Source organism: Tribolium castaneum, chromosome 3, assembly GCF_031307605.1.
Source record: "Tribolium castaneum strain GA2 chromosome 3, icTriCast1.1, whole genome shotgun sequence".
NCBI classification, from domain to species: domain Eukaryota; kingdom Metazoa; phylum Arthropoda; class Insecta; order Coleoptera; family Tenebrionidae; genus Tribolium; species Tribolium castaneum.
This window is the reverse complement of record NC_087396.1, coordinates 12,079,715-12,100,631: the sequence shown is the minus strand read 5'-3', so window position 1 is coordinate 12,100,631 and position 20,917 is coordinate 12,079,715. Positions and strand designations below refer to the sequence as shown.

At 35.1% G+C, this 20,917-nt stretch overlaps 3 protein-coding genes across 7 annotated transcripts; 1 reads left to right on the top strand and 2 right to left on the bottom strand.

The window, feature by feature from the left end:
• The first annotated feature begins 1,988 nt into the window (after positions 1–1,988).
• Positions 1,989–4,342, top strand: LOC661510 (beta-1,3-galactosyltransferase 1). 2 transcript variants are annotated; one of them, XM_967665.4, is made up of 7 exons: positions 1,989–2,113; positions 2,289–2,416; positions 2,465–2,647; positions 2,700–2,761; positions 2,812–3,086; positions 3,128–3,470; positions 4,249–4,342. In XM_967665.4, the coding sequence occupies exons 2-7, from the start codon at positions 2,326–2,328 to the stop codon at positions 4,279–4,281; spliced, it is 987 nt and encodes a 328-aa protein (XP_972758.2). In that variant the 5' UTR covers positions 1,989–2,113; positions 2,289–2,325; the 3' UTR covers positions 4,282–4,342. The 2 variants fall into 2 exon arrangements, with proteins under 2 accessions (XP_972758.2, XP_015837440.1); XM_015981954.2 differs by having other exon boundaries at positions 2,067–2,154.
• On the bottom strand, positions 4,331–6,061 carry LOC661468 (uncharacterized protein). Its single transcript, XM_967623.5, has 4 exons — positions 5,909–6,061; positions 5,653–5,804; positions 5,353–5,603; positions 4,331–5,261 (listed from the first exon to the last, which is right to left on the bottom strand). Exons 1-4 carry the CDS (start codon positions 5,952–5,954, stop codon positions 4,541–4,543), a joined length of 1,170 nt encoding a protein of 389 aa, XP_972716.2. The 5' UTR covers positions 5,955–6,061; the 3' UTR covers positions 4,331–4,540.
• A 185-nt stretch (positions 6,062–6,246) lies between these two features.
• Cpap1-h (cuticular protein analogous to peritrophins 1-H) lies at positions 6,247–20,543 on the bottom strand. Of its 4 annotated transcripts, XM_008197487.3 has the most exons (7): positions 20,408–20,543; positions 19,979–20,111; positions 13,089–13,132; positions 12,619–12,743; positions 10,765–10,983; positions 8,416–8,549; positions 6,247–8,364 (listed from the first exon to the last, which is right to left on the bottom strand). In XM_008197487.3, exons 3-7 carry the CDS (start codon positions 13,126–13,128, stop codon positions 6,411–6,413), a joined length of 2,472 nt encoding a protein of 823 aa, XP_008195709.2. In that variant the 5' UTR covers positions 13,129–13,132; positions 19,979–20,111; positions 20,408–20,543; the 3' UTR covers positions 6,247–6,410.
• Positions 20,544–20,917: the final 374 nt, after the last annotated feature.

Below are 20,917 nucleotides of genomic sequence, written 5' to 3'. Positions count from 1 at the left end.
CGCTGCAGATTTTTTAAAACACCCTGAATATGGTGTAATAAATACATACTGGGTTGGGCAAAAGTATGGAACCAAGCGTTTTCTACATAAACTATTTACTTTACGACAAAACTAATTACTAATTAGTACATCATTTTCATTACACTTAATACACTTCATGGGGTTATCTCTAATAGTTCCGGAACTATTGCTTGACAAATGATCCGGGTACCCAAAATCGACAAAATCTGTGACGAAAATTGATGAAAAAATGGAACATATGGACTTTTTGTGGACTTTTAACAACTTTAGGGGATTGTTAAGACATATAGAAGTCTATAAAAATTTGCTAGAGTGAGTTTAAAAAAAATATTTTTTTCATCTCTTTGAAGGTCAGGAAATTTGAGCAAAAAAATTGAAAATTTTAAATCTTACGAAAAGTTGGTATAATACAGAAAGTGAGTCGCTGAATTCAATGGAACAAACCGCATTGCTCTACGACTTTTAGTTTTTGAGTTATGAATTTTTATGTTGAATAAAATTTTCCACTATACATATTGCCTATCTTAATTTTTAGCAAAAAACTTTAAAAGTTTACATCTTGTTAAAAATTGGTTTTATACGTAAAATCAGCTGCTGAATTCAATGGAACAAACCGAATTGCTCTACGACTTTTAGTTTCCGAGTTACGAATTTTTTTGTTGAATAAAATTTTCCACTATAGATATTGCCTATCTTAATTTTTAGCAAAAAATTTTAAAAGTTTACATCTTGTTAAAAATTGGTTTTATACGTAAAATCAGCTGCTGAATTCAATGGAACAAACCGCATTGCTCTACGACTATTAGTTTTCGAGTTACAAATTTTTTTGTTGAATAAAATTTTCCACTATAGATATTGTCTATCTTAATTTTTAGCAAGAAATTTTAAAAGTTTACATCTCGTTAAAAATTGGTTTTATACGTAAAATGAGCCGCTGAATTCAATGGAACAAACCGCATTGCTCTACGACTTTTAGTTTTGGAATTATGAATTTTTTTGTTGAATAAAATTTTCCACTAGACAAATGGCTACCCTAAATTTAGGCAAAAAATTTAAAATTTTTGATTCTTGTGAAAAATTGGTATAATATGTAAAATGATCCGTAGAATTCAATGGAACAAACCGCATTGCTCTACGACTTTTAGTTTTTTTTATGAATTTTTTAGTGAATAACCTTGATCGCGGTTCCGGGTTTGGACGACAAAATAGATAAAATTAAGCGCTATCAGATGGATTTTTGTTCGTTCCTCTAAGTCTTACAGTTTCCGAGAAAAACGCAAAAAAAAAGTTTCCATTTACACTTTTTTTCAATTTTCAATTGCCAATTACGGCGAAACTATTAGAGTTATCGAGAAACGGAAAAATCGAGGATAACCGGAATAAAAAACTCTACAAAATGGCATAGGACTTAAGGCGGATGGTTACGTCAATTGTAATTTTACGTCTAGCAAAATATTATTACTTAATAAACTGTGTATTAGCGTAGATGATATTGAATTATCCGTGCAAAAACTGAATATTGACAAAAGTCCAGGTCCGGATGAAATACCAGCGATAATCGTTAAAATTTTTTATAAATCTCTGTCCTTGTCTTTACATATAATATTTAATCTATCGTTGAGGAGTGGCATATTTCCCGCAATATGAAAGCAATCATATATTGTGCCCATTCATAAATCAGGTTTTCAATATTTTGCAATGATTTCTGCAAGAATTTTTGACCATTTTTGCAAAACAAACATTTTTTTCCAAAACTTTTTTTTTGTTTTCGGATTACTGTAGCTACTCGTTTCGATTATTTCTTCTTTTCGAGTTTCATATTTTTTCCCTCTAAATTACATTTTATTAAAGGAGCGTTTTCCATTTTATTAGAGGATCCTCCATAAGTTATCGTATTTGAACTAATGTTATTTGAATTCTTTTTTTATTATTTACTTTAATGTGCCTAGTTATGAATTTTTTTGAATGCTCTTCGAACCTCGTAACATTTTTTTATTGGCTAAAGTTTTAAAGAATGAAATTCTTTTGAAACATTTGCACGTGACGTTATTCACCTGACATTGTAAAAAATGTCAAAGGAGATTCCTGACATGTGAGTATACAAAACCATCAAATAACACTACACAATTACAGGTAAGAAAGCAATGATTCTCATTTACCGCAAATGAGCCCAAAAAGGAATTTGCTTTAAGTCTTGTTTTAACAACTGTTTCACTTTTCACATATTTACATTGTAGGAGTAATAAATTAACCTTGTGTTTTTTAAGTAAAATTCGTTCCAAATTGAAGTTGTGAAAACCTGCGATGAGTATAAGACGGAGGTTTTACATTTTGTGCATTTGTTTCGCTATTTCTACAGGACTTAGTTTGCTGGTCTATGGCTACTTCTTCGCTGGTAATTTCAAAAGCTCTTAGCGCAAATCTTTGGATCAATAATTTTAAGGTTCGTCTGATTTAGACATAAACATGTCACGAAACATGAACGATTACATAAATCAGAGACTCCCACCGATTATTCGCCCCAAAAAAATGTGTTCCGAAAAAAAGTTCCTGCTAGTAATTGTGTCATCGCGACCCAAAGATGTGGATCTTCGCAAAGCTATCAGAGAAACGTGGGGACAAAAACGTTTTATGCAATTGATTAGTTCTAAACGTGTATTAAAATTCTTTGATTTTAGATAACAACGTCACGTTTTATTTCATTTTTGGCCAGTCTAAGAAAAAGGCAAAAAAGTACCAAGTATTCATTCATTTTTATCAGGGAAAAAATCACTGAAATCGTTTACTTAGGCTATACTCGAGGAAGAACGAGCCCTTTATAACGACATCATCCAAGAACGCTTCATCGACTCTTACAACAATCTAACACTAAAATCCACCTTTATGTTGAAAGTCGTCAATCGCTATTGCAAAAATTCGTTCAAATATTTGATGAAAGCCGATGACGACGTTTTTGTGAACCTCCCGCGCGTTTTGCACATGCTTTCAAACCGGAAGACGCATGAGAACGTGATTTTGGGGAGGCTGAGGCGTGGCTGGCCCATCAGAGACACCTACAGCAAATGGTACGTGTCATTTTGCAAAAATTTTCATTTATTTTTCCAAGGTATGTGCCCTACGAGTGGTACCCTGAACAGGAATACCCAGCCAATGTCTGTGGCGCTAGCTACATAATGTCGTTCGATGTGGCCAGAAAACTGTACGATTGTGCCCTGAGCACGCCTTTGGTGCACATGGAGGACATTTTTTTGACTGGAATTTGCGGCGAAAAAATGAACGTTTTGCGAGAAAATAACTACATGTTCACGTGCAATAACAGGCACTTCCATTTCTGCTATTACAAGAATTATTTTACTCTGCACTATTACAGTGCGATAGACATGGTGAATGCGTGGGAAATGTTGCACAACCACTTTTGCGATTATTATTTGAAGTTTGATGTTAGAAAGGTAAGTCGGCACAGCGTGAGTCCAAATAACAACCTGGCCAAAGTGCCCCCAAAATTTCGTGAATTTATGAATTCTAAAAAACATTAATTTTAAGCCAAACTCCATGAAGTATTATTTTCATCATATTATTTAGAATTACCAGATTTTTTGAATGGATGCCACATTCATTTTTAATTATAAAATATTTTTTTTGTAAAAATCCTCACATGTAGTTCTAGTTCTCATTTGTGATTCTAAAGAAGAAGAAGAAATAAGATAAAAAATAACTATTTTCTAAACTCAAAAAATTTGTGTGGTTTCTTTTTTATTTAATTTAAAGTCAATCAGTTCACCAACTGCTTGGAAAAAAGGCAGGAACGTTGAACATTACATTCTGAAAGGCTGAGAAAAACTGATGACAAAAATTTTCATGGCGAACATGAGGAAAATATCTAAAAATTTAAAATTTGCTCCGCGTCACATATTTTTGACAAGGATGTGATTACGATTTAAAATACAAGTAAAATGTAAAAAAATACAGAGAATTAATTTCCTACAAAAATAATCTAGGAGATGGTTTACCGGTGCTTAAGTACCGAAAATCAATACTTCAACCGTATTCGCAGAGTTTTAATAAATATGGGCTGTTTGTTATAATTTTTTAATAGTATAGTTTTCGATGAAATGTTTGCCTTACCTTTGTCTCCTACTATTAATTTTATCTATTTATTTGTTTGTCTCTTGACCACGTTTTTATTTGGACGATTTTGATGTTCTAAACTTTTAATTTGTCTTTTAGCCCTGGGCATTCCTTTTTAATTTCTTGTTCTAATTTTGGAGCGTGGTTGTAATTTTTTAAACAGACTTCAAATAAAAAATGCTTAAATTGTTAACTTTTATTGGCCCGAAATTAACGAAAAAGCTAAATATACAGGACGACTCACACAAAATTGGGTATTACCAACTACTTATCATTTTATAAAAATATTTTTTGTTTTTCTTTTTTTTTTGGAACGTACTCCAAACAATTAAGTTTTTTTAGTTTCCTTGTTAATTAAATGAAATATACGTACTTATCCCCTCGGTTCCTCCTATTCATCGTCAGATATTTTACAGAAGTTATCTAACGACTTTACTATCGATTTCATCATTTTCTTCTCACGCTTCATTTCTTTTCTGAATTTCTTCGAATATTTACACAGTTCCTTTTGCTTAGTTTCCATATCCACCTCCTCAGCGACCAACTTCCGCTTTTTGCCGTTCTCCTCAGTGGCCATTTGCTCCCTCACATCTTCAATAAATTGAGCAGTTTTTGTTTTCTTCTTCTCCAGCTTCCGCTTCTTTTTCAGTTTCTTCCTCTCGGCTTTCGACAAATCATCGAACGTCCTTTGTGCCTCTTCAAAACTCCTGTGGTCACTGGAGTCATTATTTGAGTCTTCAAAGTCTTGCTCAATCCCCTCATCGCAAGAATTTGAATTGGGATCAGCTATCCCTGGATTATTGCTATTCTCATCTTTAATACTTTCATGGCTTGTGTCCGCCTCAGGAGTGTAGTATTTAACAACAGTCTCATCGTTGAAGGACACACTCTTGCGCTTATTTTTGTGCTTTCTGGAACTCGGACTTTCAAGTTCCTGAGGTGGTGTATTGCTTACGGTTTCTTCTTTGTGCTTCTTCAGTTTCTTGATTTTTTTCTCCAAATTGCTGGTGTCGTCGGTCAGCGAAACGTTTTTCATTTTTTTGAGCAGCATTTTCTCTTGTTTTTCAATCCTTGACAACTTTCCGCCCAGTTTTAAGCCATGGCGCGCACCCCTACAGCAAAAAAATAACTAAATATCACGAATGGCAATGCTGCCAACTCAATATCGCAGTCATAGGCCACTTTAACCGAAACAGTGCTTACTTATGAGCAGTTCTGCCACCACAGGCTGCAAATAGTTCGTCATCAGTTAGAGAACTGCAAGAGGGAAACTGCTCAATAGGCGTGACGTTGTAAGTTTCAACTCCACGTTCGGTAAGTTTTGCAGATTTCAAAAACGAGCCGTACTCTAGATGCTTGTTCTTTTTGAGCTCTTTAAGTGAATAATTTTTTGTTGTGATTTCAACTGATTCTTCCTTCAAGTGCAACTTCACCTCATCTTGGTCCACTGCAACCTAAATTGCACATTTAAAAGTGAAGTCAAATAATTAATTTTGAAGTTACATTTATGTTACTGGCTGCACTGTTAAAAACTCTTTCCCACCAGTTATTGGTAAATTGATCTCCAACTTCGTGGCCAATTCCAGCATTGTCGAACTTCAATTTCGGTTTTAAGGCTTGTGATATTCCGTCTTCGTGTTTCCCTAATCCTTTACCTGAAAATTATTGCCGTTTTTGTTTGCTCAAACTTTTGCAAGAGGTTAATTTGGTCGTAGAAAATTGCAAATATTGCTTGTAATTAATAAATGAAAAACATTACCATCTTTCCAACCGTATTTTTCTAGCTGTTTTTTCGCAAAATCCATTTATGCACGTGGGCTTATGGCCCATTTGACGTAAATAATCAAAACAACAAAATTCTGATTTTTGACAGACTTGACAGCTCTGACATTTGCACTAGTGTTTTTCTGGTTGCATGCAGTAAATTTAATTGTATGTTACGCAACCAGTAAAACAAAACAAAAACCAAAATTTGCTTTTCTAGTTTAATCTTATGCTTAAATTGGTTGTTTTGTACGATAAAAACTGTTTTATGCTTTTTGCTTTGAGCGCAACACAGCACGGATCACCTTTTTTAGGTCCTAATAAAATGCGAGCTCGGTTTTTATTTACGGTTTTATTTTTGAGTACAAATATTTTACAAAGTATCATGTAATTTAACTTAAATAATCGTCATAATTTACACAACCATAATTTGCTTACTAATTCACAGAAAAATTAAATATAGAATTTTAAGTCTACCTAGAATATGGCTTGAAAAATCAGAAACTCGTGTAGAGGGCTTGCGTGAGTCTGGGCCTGAAATTAGCTCTGTTGACTGTGCTGTACTGCCCTTTGTAATCGGCCTCAGAATTAACAAAATGTTCCTGCGGGTTACTGTAGGGCACCGCTTCGTATCTTTGTCTCGTCGGCTTGGCTTGATAATAATCCGAATTTGCACCTTCAAGGACATATCTCGGTCTCTGATACGAATTGTAATTATTATACTCGTTATTCGCGTTACTAAACCCGGTGGGGAATCCCCGAACCGGTAAATTGGGCAACGTGGGGTTTAGGGCGTCGTTTAAGGTGACGTCGTATTCATCTTCTATGTCCAGAGGATCGGGTTCAGGCAATTTGGGTTTTTGAGTCGTTCGCGGTCCTAGAAATTCCTTGCTAGGTTTGAGACTTGGGCGAGGGGGAGTTTGGGGCCGACTTGACACGGGGGCAAATTCTTCTTGGGGTTCGTTTACGTATTTTTGACGTAGTGGGGTTTTTATTACAACAGAAGGTTTAAATGCCGCTTTAGCGCTTTCGGAAGTTTCTTCCTCTTTTATTTCGGGCTTTTTTTCTACCGCTTTGGCCCCCACAGGTTGGAGGCCACGGGGGCCGTAGGGATTACCGCCCCGGCTGGGCAAAAACGGTCTTTTTACTATCCGAATTATAGATTCGGGACGCAATTCCCTTTCTGTTGTTGTGCTAGGTGGAGGGGGTGTGGTCGTTGTAGTAGTCGTTGTCGTTGTTGTGGGTGTTGTCGTTGTGGTTGTCGTTGTTGTTGTCGTCGTGGTTGTTGTCGTAGTCGATTTTTCTTTCGGTTTTTCCGCTTTCGCGGGTGTTTCCTTACTCTCTTCTTCATAATCGTCGTAATAATCTTCAACTGGTGGTGGTGGTTTTTTGTTCCTAGGTCTTTCACGATGGTGTGACCCATATTTCGGTTTCTGGTTTCTTCGAGGGACGTCTTCTTCATAACTTACATCGTCTCGAGATGACTGCGATGCTCGTAATCTTGGAGGTGATGGTTTTCGTTCTCTCTCCTCTTCACGTCTGGTTGTATGTCGTTCATTTTTTCGGTGTGTTTTAGGAGGAGTTTCTTCATAATCGTCGTAGTATTCTTCATCTTCAACCGGAGGTGCTTTAGTCACTACCGGTTTATAAGCATATTTGCTTGCTTCATTTTTAGGGACTGGTGGTTTAATTTTTGGGGCAGCTCTAGGTCTATCATAAATTGAACTACCACTTGTTGGTTTTATCAGTGGTTTATCACCGACATTTTCAGGCGCTGAGGGTTTATCATTTTGAGGTGCTTCTTCCTCTTCGTAATCATCTTCAACTGGCCGTCGAGAGCCTCCTTTAGGACGACTTCTTCTTCTATCTTCCTCTTCTTCCTCCGAGTAATCATGCGGTGGCCGCCTTTTATGATGTCTCCTTTCGCTCGTTCTTTTATCTTCTGTTTTTCTATCCTCTTCTAGTCTATCATCTTCTTCATCTTCATTTTTTCTTCTGTCTTTATTATTCGGTCTTCTATCATTTGATTTTCTATCGTCGTCTAACTTATCATCTTCGTATTTATCCTCATCTTCGTATTTTCTTCTATCTTTATTGTTGTTTCTTCGCCTGTCCCCAGCTCGCCTCCTTCCCGGTCCCCTTCTTTCGTACCTCTCATCCTCGTATTCTTCGTAGTCGTCTTCATAAACTGGTCTAGGTCTCGGTCGTGGCCTCTTTCTTCTTCTCGCTTCCGACCTTGGAGGCCTTTCTTCGTAATAATCGTCATAATCGTCGGCGTAATCGTAATAATCGTACTGTGGCCGCCTTCTTCGCATAGGCCGCCGGCGGCCCCCAGGCCTCCGGGGGTTCACCGCCGCAGGGGCGGCTGCAGGGTGCGGTTGCGGGGGCGGCGTATAAACCACCACAGGCTTCGCAGTCGTGGTCGTGGCTGCCTTATACAGAGCGTCATTCCTAGAATTGTGCGATAATTTAGTTAAATTTGTGATGGGTTTATACACCAACCTGTGCCAATATTTCTTCGAATTGACGCAATCCACCTCGGACACGAAGTGGCAGATAAATGTTTTCTGGTCAAATGCGGTATAATTCGCACATAAAAAGTCGTATCTTGTTCCGAAAAGGCAGTGGTGGTAGACCTGCAATAAATTATACGACCTTGGCATCAAGAGGCATTTTTTTAAATGGTCGATAATTGAGTGGTAAGATACGTGTTGCAACTATAAGTCTAGATATCTACTTACATAACGGAATAAAACGAAAGTTTGACATATTGCATTTCTTAAGTGGGCATGAAATTTTCGAGAATGCAAAGGTAGCAGAAAAAGTTTGAATTATATAGCTATTAAATGTGAGATAATGGTTGTATTATTTTATTTTGCGCAATATTTTGGCTGAGAGTGTTGAGAGGTGAACATGTTTCTTCGTTTCGTGGTTGGAGAAACCCTAAAATTTGCAATGTGTGTCAATTATCAGGAAAATGTTTACTGCTAAAAATGTCAAGGACAGTTTTGTATACTTTTATGCAACAAGAATGATGACTCTCACTGATTATTTATTATTATTATACAACCTTATTAGAAGAAAGAATCGCTCATAATTCATGCAAAATTTTTTTTGGCACAAAAATAAAAGACTCATTTTTTTTATTTTTCATGCAGTAACCAATTCCGAAATTAAGACTCAGTATTCAATATTTGTTTCATAATTATTCACTTTATTATTTAAATCAGACTCTAATTCAGCAATTTAGCCTATTTTAATAACAACAGGTGAGCTAAAAAAAATTTCCGAATTTTTAAAAGCCTAGTGGATAACGATCTAAAAAATTTATTTTAAAATTAAACATTTTATACTGGTGATGAACATTAGTTTCGATAACGATATGATGTTAATCAGATATTAATATTTTGAAAAAAAAGTTGTCTCAAAGACGAGAGATTCTCTGAAAAGTTAATAAATAACAATAAAATTGAGGAACTTTGCTCTAGAATATGGCAAAGTAAAAGGACAATATTAATTAAGGCAAGTTTAGAAAAACGATTTAATATGCTGTTATAATTCACAAAAAAGGCTTTGATTTTATACTCTGAAGAAATACGATAATTTCAAGATTTTGTATTTACTCTCGTAAGTTTATAACGTTACCTACAACTGTTAATTATAACTGGGAAAACAAATGTAAAAACAAGTTGCACGCTGAAATTAAAAAAAACAACCTAACAGTGTTTTCCAGGACAAAAAATAAGAAAGAACCTTATTGGATAACTTAGTTACATTCGTTTTAAACTCATTAATTCCATGATAACTGATGTGCTGAATTTTTCTGAAACCCTCCTAAACTGTATTCAAATTATAAGACATAGGTGTTATCCAGTGACTTTAATTGTTAACACTAACAAATTACATCATTTGGAACAATGAACACTGTACAGAGGAAGTGATGTGCACTTTTCCCAAAATAAATTTTCTTCGATAATTTGACAAAGAACGTTATATAATTTATATTGTCTGATAATAACAAGGGAAAGTGATCTAGAAGTACATATGGAGCATTTCCGCAACAAATAATGAAGATCCTTTTTTTTCACGTTGGTTCCTCTATAAATTATTCACCTAACACCATCAATCAGAGATGGAATTCCGGCTTCTGGCGCCGGTGAGACACTCAAAGAATACCGTCATAAAATCGTTATACAACTTATTCACAAACATAAAATTTCAATATTTGACACGAGGAAGGAATACAAACATTTTAAGCAAACCATTCGTAGAGAATTCCATAATCGCATTTTATTAAATTGAAATGTCAAAATTTGTTTGCTTCTTACAAGACAGGTTTTAAATAACAAGTCGGTGTGATTAAATTCAGGGCCGTTTTCTGTTTTTGAACACATCGTGTCTAATACGTGTTGTGTTAAATCACTCGCTATCTGCACTTGTTCCTTTTAATTGTTACAAACGATTTGTCGGCTTTATTTAGAAATTTCCATTTTATCGCTTGTTTATTTTGTAACTGACAAAAAGCGGCTCCGGTGCCTGATGGTAACTCACCAGAACAATTTCACTGTCGGAGTGAAAGTGAATAAGGATAAAAGTTGCAAGGTCAATTTTTTAGTGACAATTTTAGTTCATTTACCCGAGATTTTATCTAAATTTGAGGAGCATTAAAATGCACTTTGATAAGATCTGATGGCCGCAGCCGCGTCAGTTTCGTAAGAGTTGCAAAAAGGCCTTCGGATTTTATTTAACCTTAACGAATATATTAGAAAGCAAGTGTAAAAATGCAGCAGATACGTTTATAGTGCAATATCGTAGAAACTGTCTTGCATAACAAAGCGATGCTCTCGTTACCTGGCATTTGTGGGGCACGCTGGCGTAGAACCCGTCATGGAGACCATCGCACTTGAAGTCGATGTCTTCGGGCACCCTCTCGTAGAAGGGGTACTCGGAGAGGTTGTACCCGTTGAGCTCTTTGGGCAAGTTGGGGTCCCAGATGTAGTCCACCTGGGGCACCCCCGTGAGGGTGGGCTTGGTCACGTTGGAGGACTCGGTGCTCGCCTCGGTGGCAGTCTGGAAGGACACGCGAAAATTATCTTCGTACTGTCATAACTTATCACGATATGTAACAAATGTAAAAAAGAAATAATAGAAAGCACGGGATTCAGACCGCAACGAAATTCCTGGATAATTATACGCATAAATATCGAAGTCGACACCAGGATAATGAGTTGGCTTCAATTTAATCACTTCGGTAAATTGCTTAATTTAATCGACTTTGTTGGCAGCTTGTGTGGCTGCAAGGACGACGAGAAAAATTCTTATGTAACAATGGCTAAAGGTCTAAAATAAAACGCTAATTTTATGGTTTGCTGGTTTACAATGCGGCAATTACCTGGAATTAAGCAAAGAAATTCAAACTGTTATTGTTACTTTAAATGGACAGTTTTTAATTATCATTATGAGCGTTTCTACCTTTTGGTCGGAATTTTACTTGTGGCTAAATGAAAGTGAAATGAAAACCTTGAATTTATTAGTTGTGAAGAGCAAAAATGTTTTTTAATGTGGTATTTTAGCTAATTAACCGGACTTTATTAAAATTTGTAATATACATTTCAAGTTCAGACTCTTAAATCTTCACTATCTCTACCAAGTCCGATAACATAATCTTCATCCATGATATAGTTAAGATTCAGCAATGGTGGGTCACTTATTGCTTCTTGATGAAATTTCAAATCCTCCGACACTCGCCACTTGCCCAAAAATTGAACACCTGTGATTTTACCTGGCTTGTAGGGGCCCGAGTTTGGCAACATTTTTCGACAAGAATTTATAAGCATTTGCGGAAAAGTCAAACTGACACGCAAGAAAGTGTCAAATTCGGTAAACAAGTCAGTTGAAAGTGTTTCTATGAATGGAATTTTAACTCAACAAAAATAGTTGAGTTATAATTTCACAAAACAATGCCTTGTGAATGTTTTATTATAAATTTTAAGCAGCTAACTTTCTTTATAATAATTTATGGGGGTGGATGGGAAAGTGATATGGAACTGGTTTTATTCCGTTCGGACATGATATTCGCGATTTTTTATTTTTAATCTTAAAACCCATCACTTGTATGCGACGACAAAATTTGCATAAACACAATAAATGTTTGTTTTTCTAATCACGCATTCTCGTTTTTTATTCTCAGTGCTCTTAAATGATCGAGTTTTTTCATTAATCATAATTACAGCCTTATAAGCACCTTCGATGATTAATGGTGAGGTCTGGTTACTTATTTTTAATTAGAGTTAATTTGTTATTTATTTATACCGTAGTCTAATCTGAATGTGTGATAAGGTAAAAGCCGGAAAATATTTTTATTTGAGCTAATTAACAATGTTGGTGTCAATAGCAGAGTTATTGATAGATAAATTGAAACGAAAGCAATTAATGACAGTTATTGTGGTGCTAAATGTTTTCACTTTAATTTGCTTAAAGTGTGCAGTCTTGTAAATTATTGCATATAGCTTTTGAAAGTATTAATTTGTTTTTCTGCACTCTTGGTCGTGTTTTATTGCGAAATAACCAATATTATAATTTTAATATTTAGAAAAGTTGTTTTCTGTGATTAATTTATTTTTCCTGACATTTACCACACGTCTTCCTTCGCGATTAAAACGGGACCTAATGCCAAGGTTCGGAATTTATTACTTTCACACTAACCTCATCTGGAGAAGTCTCAGCTTCTGAAGTCGCTTCTGTGGAAGTCGTGGTCGTTGTCGACTTGCCGAAGATGAGCGCTGTGGCTCTGATTCCGTAAACATCTTGTAGACTCAGCCAGAGAACACCTAGCAGGAGTAAAAAAGCTCATTATCGAGAAAGTCGGAGTGAAAAATGCAATAATTGTGTATTTGTAACATCAGACACGGTAAAACATATGCCACGCACGTAGAATCTAGGTGAAGGTTATTAAAATATGAATTTCTTGGGATCTTCGTCCAAAATCGAACTCGAATCGACTTTCTTGAGTGACTGGACGCATTTGTATTTCACGAGTGTGTTACTCCAAGCTTAGAATGGCAAATACTTAATCCGGATCAGATAATTTCAGTAAAAGTAAAATGGAGTAAGTATAACAGGTCGAACAAAATGGAAAGTCCAATTTATGGGAAAAATGTAGGGTGGCCACATACCTGCCGACAGTAGGATCCAAAGCCCAGGCGGCCTTTTCATCCTCCTGAAACAAAACCAAATTGCTCAACTTCCGCAGATTAAATCTTTGCGCAATTATTGTACAATTATTTTTTAATTCCTCGTGGTGTGGATTTCATCTTCACGACCAGCGTGAAGATTGTAATTACTCATTGTTATTGGGGCAAAAGGCAGGGAGTGGTGGCAAGAATTTATTGCGAAGGCTGATTGAATTATGTGCCAATTAGAATATTTAAGGTTGCGCTAATCTGGACCATCAGGTGATAAGATAAGTGAAAGGTTCATCAACACATTTGTAATTAACAATTATTTAATTAGGGGATTTAGATGCGCATATTTCCACGCCCTAAACGTCGATAATTTTGTCAAAGCGATTCAATGACTTGTTAATTACAGGATTAGCAGTTTTATGGTTGTCGCTAATGTGACTATAAAAACCATGGTGTTATTTTTTTTTAATTATTTATTTTCTCAATTACGAATAAACTATTTGAAAAAGTGGAACTGTTTTAATTAATCCTCACCTGTGCAAAATGATTTGGGGAATCGATTGGCATTGAGAAAACTGCCAAATTCCCAATAGTTTTTTAGTTATGAATTTTATAAAATTTTACCTATTTTTGCTTTTATTTGCAATTTTCTCGAAAACTATTAGTCGAAGAACAAAGATCTTTTTTGAAAAAGATAGATAAACAAAAGAGTTTTTCAAAGATAATACACTTCATGGGGTTATCTCTAATAGTTCCAGAGTTATTGCTCGATAAATGTTCCGGACACCCGGAATCGACCAAAATCGGGACAAAAATTGGAAAAATCAAACATCAAAAAATCAAACATATGGACATTTTTTGGACTTTTAACAACTCTAGAGAGTTGTCAAGGCATATATAAGTACGAAAAACTATGATTGAAGAGTTTAAAAAAAATAATTTTTTTACTTTTTTGAAGGTAAGTGTAACTTTTAGCAAAAAATCAATATTTTAAATCCCGTAAAAAGTTGGTATAATACAGAAAATCAGCCGCTGAATTCAATGGAATAAACCGCATTGCTCTACGACTTTTAGTTTTTGAGTTATGAATTTTTTTATTGAATAAAATTTTCCAATGTGACAAATGGCTACCCTAAATTTAGGCAAAAAAAATTAAATTTTTAATTCTTGTGAAAAATTGATATAACATGTAAAATGAGCCGCAGAATTCAATGGAACAAACCGCATTGCTCTACAACTTTTAGTTTTTTTATGATTTTTTTTGTGTAAAACTTTAATCGCCTCTGTACCCGGAACCGTTGCCCGGAGCGGCTCCGGGTTTAATCGAAAAAATAGACAAAATTAAGCGCTATCAGATGATTAGTCTTACAGTTTCCGAGGAAAACGCAAAAAAAGGTTGTCATTTTCGCTTTTTTTCAATTTTTAATCGCCGATTACAGCGAAACTATTAGAGTTGGCGAAATTAGAAATTTTGGTGGATTTTAATGCAAGTCTTTTTGGTCACATCTTCGGCAAACAGGATGTCCCTAATGGATTTTTATAGCCAACAGACTGGAGAATCAACAGACAATATCGTTAGATACACCTCAAACAACAGGTGTTTATGTAGCACCATGTCATGGTTGACTTCTTCTTTTTTTCTGCTTTCAGTAAATAGCTGTACCTACTTGTTTGAATAGAGCATATTTTGTTGTTTGCTTTTAGTTGTGTTAAAGAAAGTGCATCTTTGTGTTTACAAACAATTAGTTTTTTATTGATGTGCTTTTGAGTTAAAGTAGATGCACGTTTATTTTTATCATTATAAATTGCGTTATTGCATTAAGCGACCCCGACCTATGTAATTGACCGGCATGCAGTAATAATCGTGATGTTGGTATAGTTTGAGGATTTTTATCCATTCACTAATGGACATAAGAGAATTTTAATGAAGCTATTTTTGTTCTTTAGTTGTTAATGATGGATACTATATTTGTACAAACTCGTTTAATGTCAAGAAAATTAAATATTAGTTCATTGAAACCAATTAGATACAGCTGCCAATTTTCGTATTTTGGTGAGCGGTACGTAATCACAACATTAATTAAATAAACACTTGGGTATTACAAGTGGCATTTAAAATAATAGCACTATCAATAGTTTCTAGCTATTTTACACTATTATTAGGGTAATTAAAACGTTTAAAACTGTTTAAATAAAATTGTTTATTGCCCCACATTTTTAAAAGGAGATATGGCAAATAAATTAAAAAATTTCTTTGTGTTAAAGGCAGTTGTTTTAATTAATAGACAAATTAAGAAATAACGTATGAACCAGATGTTACTTTCATTGCTAAAGCTATAATTAAATACACTATCACTACTAGCAATTTACATAAAACGTTGTTGCAAATTTATTGTCGTTTGAAATTGCAATGAATGCATTACCTGTTGTAAAAGCTGCTTCATTCAATACAAAAACTTGGAAACTGGGTTAGATTGTAATAAGACTGTCTGGTTTTCAAAACTTAGGTTGATACAAGTTGATTAGACGCAAAATTATGGTGGCAAACATAATACAAAATAAGATCAATTTTAGAGAAAACAAAAACTATGAGAGAACAATATTTATTTTTTTGTGGAATAGTATTTTACTAACACTTTTCAGTTCTTTGTCAAAATCCAATTACAAAAAAAGATTGAAAATGAAAACAAGATTTCGTGATGAATAATGTGTTTTGGGAGTAAAATCAACTTGAAAAATGTTTACTTTTTCAAAAATTTATCACGAAAAGATTGAAATCTGCTGCAAGATCAATAAAGAACAATATTTCATTGTGTAGCCTTACACAAGTTTTTATCTCGTCTTTTTGGTGTCATTGTGAAATATTCACATAATTTAAGCGCGTTTTGTGCAAGATTAATTTTTGCAAGAAATAAATTTTGCCGAAAATTGTCTCAATAATACTGTGCGTGCAAATTTTTATTCTTGACAATCTGAGAACCCTATTTGTTATTCACAACGTTAATATTTCGAAACAAATAACAATGCAATGCGCCATAAAAGGTACGCTAACGGAAACAGTTTGAGGAAATGAAATAACAAGTTCATTGGACGACATTAATTCTTTCCATTTGATAAATCGACTTATGTAAAGTCACTAATTGCAGCCAATTGACCAGTTTCTCATCCAGTCGACGAGATTCTGAAGAGAAAACACTCGTCTTAGTACCTTTCCGATTTTATTAATAAGCGTTATCAGTACTACAGTTTCTATTCAGTGTCGTAAGAATTAGAACAACACGTACAGTGACAGAATTAAAAAACGGACCCTCTCCTGACGTAGAAAGTAAAAGTTGTTATTACTTCATTGCCACCGGTAAATCGATACACAAATTGGGCTAACACCTAAAATAAATAATATAAGCGGGCAAACGGCACGGTTTCGTTTACATAACGTAATGATCGATTGTGGGACACTTATTCGCTAGTTGGTAAAAATGTGGGGGCACTTTTTTAAACTTTTTGATATTTAACGATTTGCTGACCTCCAAATTACTGAGGAGGTGTAAAATTTCCGAGTTTGTCAAAACAAACTTTATAACTAATCGGTACCTGAAGGCAGTGCTTTAATTAGTTGCTATATCTGTTTATTGCGGTTTTATATTCAACAAAGAGCCGTAGGAAGAGAAGAGATGTAAACACCTTGTTTCTTGTTATGTCATACATAAGGTTACACAGACGTCAGACACATCGAGGTTTACCTTAAAAAACCTGGGTCTTGTTTAGTGATTCGATTTTTCTATGGCGTGAAAATTAGTGTTTTACATCCACATTAAACTGTGACATCCTGTACCTATCCTGTTTATTTGACAATACACCATTAGAGCTCAAAGTGACTACTCGTTTTTTTCTTCTGAACAAATTTGATTTCTTTTAGAAAATTATTCTCATTTGTGTTTTCCCTTTAATGTTTCCATCATCTACCCTGACAAGTTGACTTGCTTCAAATTACAAGGTTGAGTACATATTCCGTGGCAAATATATAATGAAATAGAAAATTTAACTTCCTTTTGTGAAAGTAAAATAAACATAAAAATAACGTATTTATATTTATTCAGTTTATCAAATGAATCGACTTGATGCTAAAATTTATTATAAAATCGTAAGGTGCAAAATGACAACTTTCTTGACGTGCACGCTTGTAGATGCATATCTTTGACAAATTTTATTGCCGATTTTTCGCCACAGACCGATTAATTTTTTTAATTTCTTTATTCTATGAAGCATCTGACTGTTATTATGGGACACCCGACAAAACAATCACTTTTCGTTAAAAGCAAAACTTTCCGCAATTTCGTTTTCTACGACATTCAAATGAGATTGCGAATTTTTAATTTATGCAATTTTTTAACCGATCTAAATTTACCACACCTCCTTTCGACGTTACTTTTATCAGTAAACAATGCAAAGCGACCCAGTTCACCTTTCTCACATTACCTTGATTGAAGTTTTGCAAATTTTCTTACAATATTGACGACTCGAGAACAACCCATTCAAATAGTGAGAACAGCGATCTGTATCGTATATCTTACCCAAAAATTGTAGCAATGAGCTCACTTTTTAAGTAATGATGACAAATATTTCAAGATCGTTGCTCTCTGATTTCCAGAACTGATGGCAATAACATTGGTAACAGATTTTTAAACTTGAACGAACTAATGCAGTACTCATGTTATTAATTAATTACTTAACACGAATACTGCTAGTTTTGGCCTGAAAAAATCGCACAGTTGAAGTTGCAACAATTAGCAGGATTTTTACTGTTCCTAATAACCTTCATACTTTCTGATTGTAGCAATATTAATTGTTTGATTCACTCATTTATGAAGCTTTATTTTCCAACATGCACATAAATGGAGCAGAAAAGTGGGCTTTTATCACATTAGAATAACGGTCGTTTTGCCTTTTTAGTACCCTTCACAAACCTTGAATCTACAAACTAACTCTAATTAAAATTTTGGCCAGATTTCTATCTTTGTGGTCACAATTTTTCTTCCTCATGTTATTCGTTTTGTAAACAAGGAACGAACAAGCGACTATTTTTCAAAAACGACCTTAATGAACAAATAGAGTACTCGTATTCCGGTCTTATGCAACATTTATGTAAATCATTTTTTGCAATCAGCCGTATGCACTAATTGATGGAAAGGGATTAAATTCCTGGGGCAATTTCTAATTGAAATAACTTGATAAGTGTTGTCAAATGGCCAACAAAAATCGACTTCCTCCTTGTGAGGGCATTGGCGAACGGCTAACCATGTGGAAAATGGTACGAAATGTAACTACCGCCATTAAAAAGCCGATCACCTTCACTTTGCTTCCAACAGACTTAAAAATTCGCTGCAGCCACACCTTAGCAATGGTTTTCATATTCCTGACACAGCCACGACAGGTGCTTTTGTTATTTTAGTGCACCAGCAGGAATGTCCGCACTTGCATTGTCGAAAATTCGCGATTTCTTTATGCAATAAAGCGTGAACTGTTATGTAAGGACAAGGAACGCGCGTTTTGTCAAAGGAAATTAATTTGACGATTGTAATAGTTGGCTTTAGCAGCAATTTATCGCTTTGCGACCTTACAGTTCATTTCCTTATTAGGCAAAATTGAACGTAGGAGATCAGGCACAGAGAAGGATTGGCGATTGTGCAGGTGCTAAAATTGTCGCCTGAATTATGTACTGTGTTTCATAAGGCGTGTGCTAAATATTTCCGCCACTAATTCAATTTTGAGTTTCTAGACGCAATTTCCTCAAACGCATTTTGTGCCAACAAAAGCCTTTTAGTGGATTTGAAGATAACGACCATAAATAAAGCCGGTTTTTGGTAAAAAAGTAAAAAAGTTCATCAAACTCGCCAAATTGTAAATATTGCTTGTTTGTGGCATTTTTGACATCATGCCGAGCTTGGATCTTGTTCTGCTGGGCAAACGACGCAAATGGAATTTTTTACCGCTTTTGGATATTTTTACAAGTATGTAACGGGAAGAAGCAAGAAACGTTACTTAATATTCTTTTGGCACTCTTAGGAACCTCCACTTAAAATCATTGTAAAACGCAAAAAAATTAGATTTGTTTTCATGAAATTAATTGGCACAATTGGGATTACAATCTTTTTTGGTTCAGTCACTCCAATTATTATTTCATTTTTTGTGACAAAGAAAGTAACAGTAAAATTTTATTTACAAGTGAAACTAAATGAAAATAAATAAATAATTACTTTTTAATTCACCATTTACTTTTTATAATTATACTGACGTTACAGGAGCACTAGGACTGAAAAAACTCGCATATCATCACGACTATATTTTTTTTATTTGAAACGCTGTGTAGAATATGTTAGTGGTGGTGATATTTCTACTGTTGTTTTTATTATTCATTATTCTGCTATTGTCCTAACCTTTGCAGTGGTCTTTTTTCCTGCAAAAATTTGATCACACCTTGCAGGTGTGTTCCTAAAAAAATAACCTGGCATATATTACATATACTTGCATATCATTATCACGTCCATGAATAAAGGAAATAAAGCCGTGAATGACAATTCTAAGCCGAAGAGAAAGGACAATTAATGTATCGAGTGCCGTTTGATTTTTCCACTTGTCGAGTTATTCACGTTTGCAAATCACATCTCGTCTGTTTCCATAATTGTTGTAATTTAATTATGTCGATGGTCACTGGAGTTAACATCCAGCGAAAGTTGACAATGTTGGAACTTTGACTTTTCCACTCAAAATGCCAGTTTGGTTTGATTATTTAAATGTTTGAGGAGATTTTTGCGTTACGGGTTTCTAACGTAATTGTGAACTCATTGCGCACGCTTAAGTGGTTTAATTACAATACGACTTACCTGTGTTTAACTAGAACAACTGTTTTCCAATGAATTAATTTGAAAATTTAACGCATTTCACTGTACACTTTAACACTCGCTAATTACAGTTTGATATCGTCTCTCGTAAAATAAAGCAGGTACAAGTAGGTCACTAAAGTCAGAACAATAGTCAATATCAGATATTTCAAATAAATGAGAAAGACGTCTCGAGCACCACTGAACAAGCCCCCCACAGGCGCAATTTCACGCCCCCAGAAGCGTTCTCGCCAAAAATCGGTTGACAGGAAAGAGCCGGAACGGCACTATGGCATACAGTCCGAACTTCAGCAATTTCAGGCCCAGTTTCGAAAAATAGCAGAGTTTTCTAATGTGGCGACATCGGTTTTCGACCATCACCACTTTTTTTTCGAAAATCGCACGCGATTTATTCACTCTTCCGATTCTCACCTGTCTGCAACAATCCAAGTGAACCGACTGAAGACAGAAATTTTCAATTCTTCAGCTAGTGGAGGAGCGATTCGAACGGTGCGGTTTGGGGACTTTCTACCGGAGTAGCGGTGCCAAAGACCGCTTTGCCGCTACCTTGACAAGCTGGTGCCACTCGAGCAACTTTCTAAGGTGGGATATGGGGGCTCTCTGTCTCTTTCCAACAATAAGGGGCCGTTTATGTGCTCATTAATTAGCTAGTGCACACACTAATCGGTTTATGTAATGTCGCTATTTACGGCCGCCCTGTAACCTCTTACGACATTTATGGACCTTATTTGACCCCCAATTTGGTAAGTTATTATGTAAATGGAGAAAGGGGGCTACCTGGTGCAAAGTAACACGGCTTAGGGCCTTTGTGTCTATTCTCTTTAATGATATAACACTTGAAGGTTTCTTGCTTTTGTTACTCTTAATACCAAAAGTTCGAAATATGTGATCGCAGATTCGATTTCGTTGACATTAATTAAA

Coding starts and splice junctions, on each gene's coding strand:
- LOC661468 (XM_967623.5), bottom strand. CDS start 5,954: ATGGATTTTGCGAAAAAACAGCTAGAAAAATACGGTTGGAAAGATG. Junction 5,805..5,908: donor AAAATACGGTTGGAAAGATG/GTAATGTTTTTC, acceptor AATAATTTTCAG/GTAAAGGATTAGGGAAACAC. Junction 5,262..5,352: donor GGTGGCAGAACTGCTCATAA/GTAAGCACTGTT, acceptor TTTTTGCTGTAG/GGGTGCGCGCCATGGCTTAA.
- LOC661510 (XM_967665.4), top strand. CDS start 2,326: ATGAGTATAAGACGGAGGTTTTACATTTTGTGCATTTGTTTCGCTATT. Junction 2,417..2,464: donor CTATGGCTACTTCTTCGCTG/GTAATTTCAAAA, acceptor AATAATTTTAAG/GTTCGTCTGATTTAGACATA. Junction 3,471..4,248: donor TGAAGTTTGATGTTAGAAAG/GTAAGTCGGCAC, acceptor TTTGTCTTTTAG/CCCTGGGCATTCCTTTTTAA.
- Cpap1-h (XM_008197487.3), bottom strand. CDS start 13,128: ATGAAAAGGCCGCCTGGGCTTTGGATCCTACTGTCGGCAG. Junction 12,744..13,088: donor TTGGATCCTACTGTCGGCAG/GTATGTGGCCAC, acceptor TACTCCTGCTAG/GTGTTCTCTGGCTGAGTCTA. Junction 10,984..12,618: donor CTGAGACTTCTCCAGATGAG/GTTAGTGTGAAA, acceptor GTGTCCTTCCAG/ACTGCCACCGAGGCGAGCAC.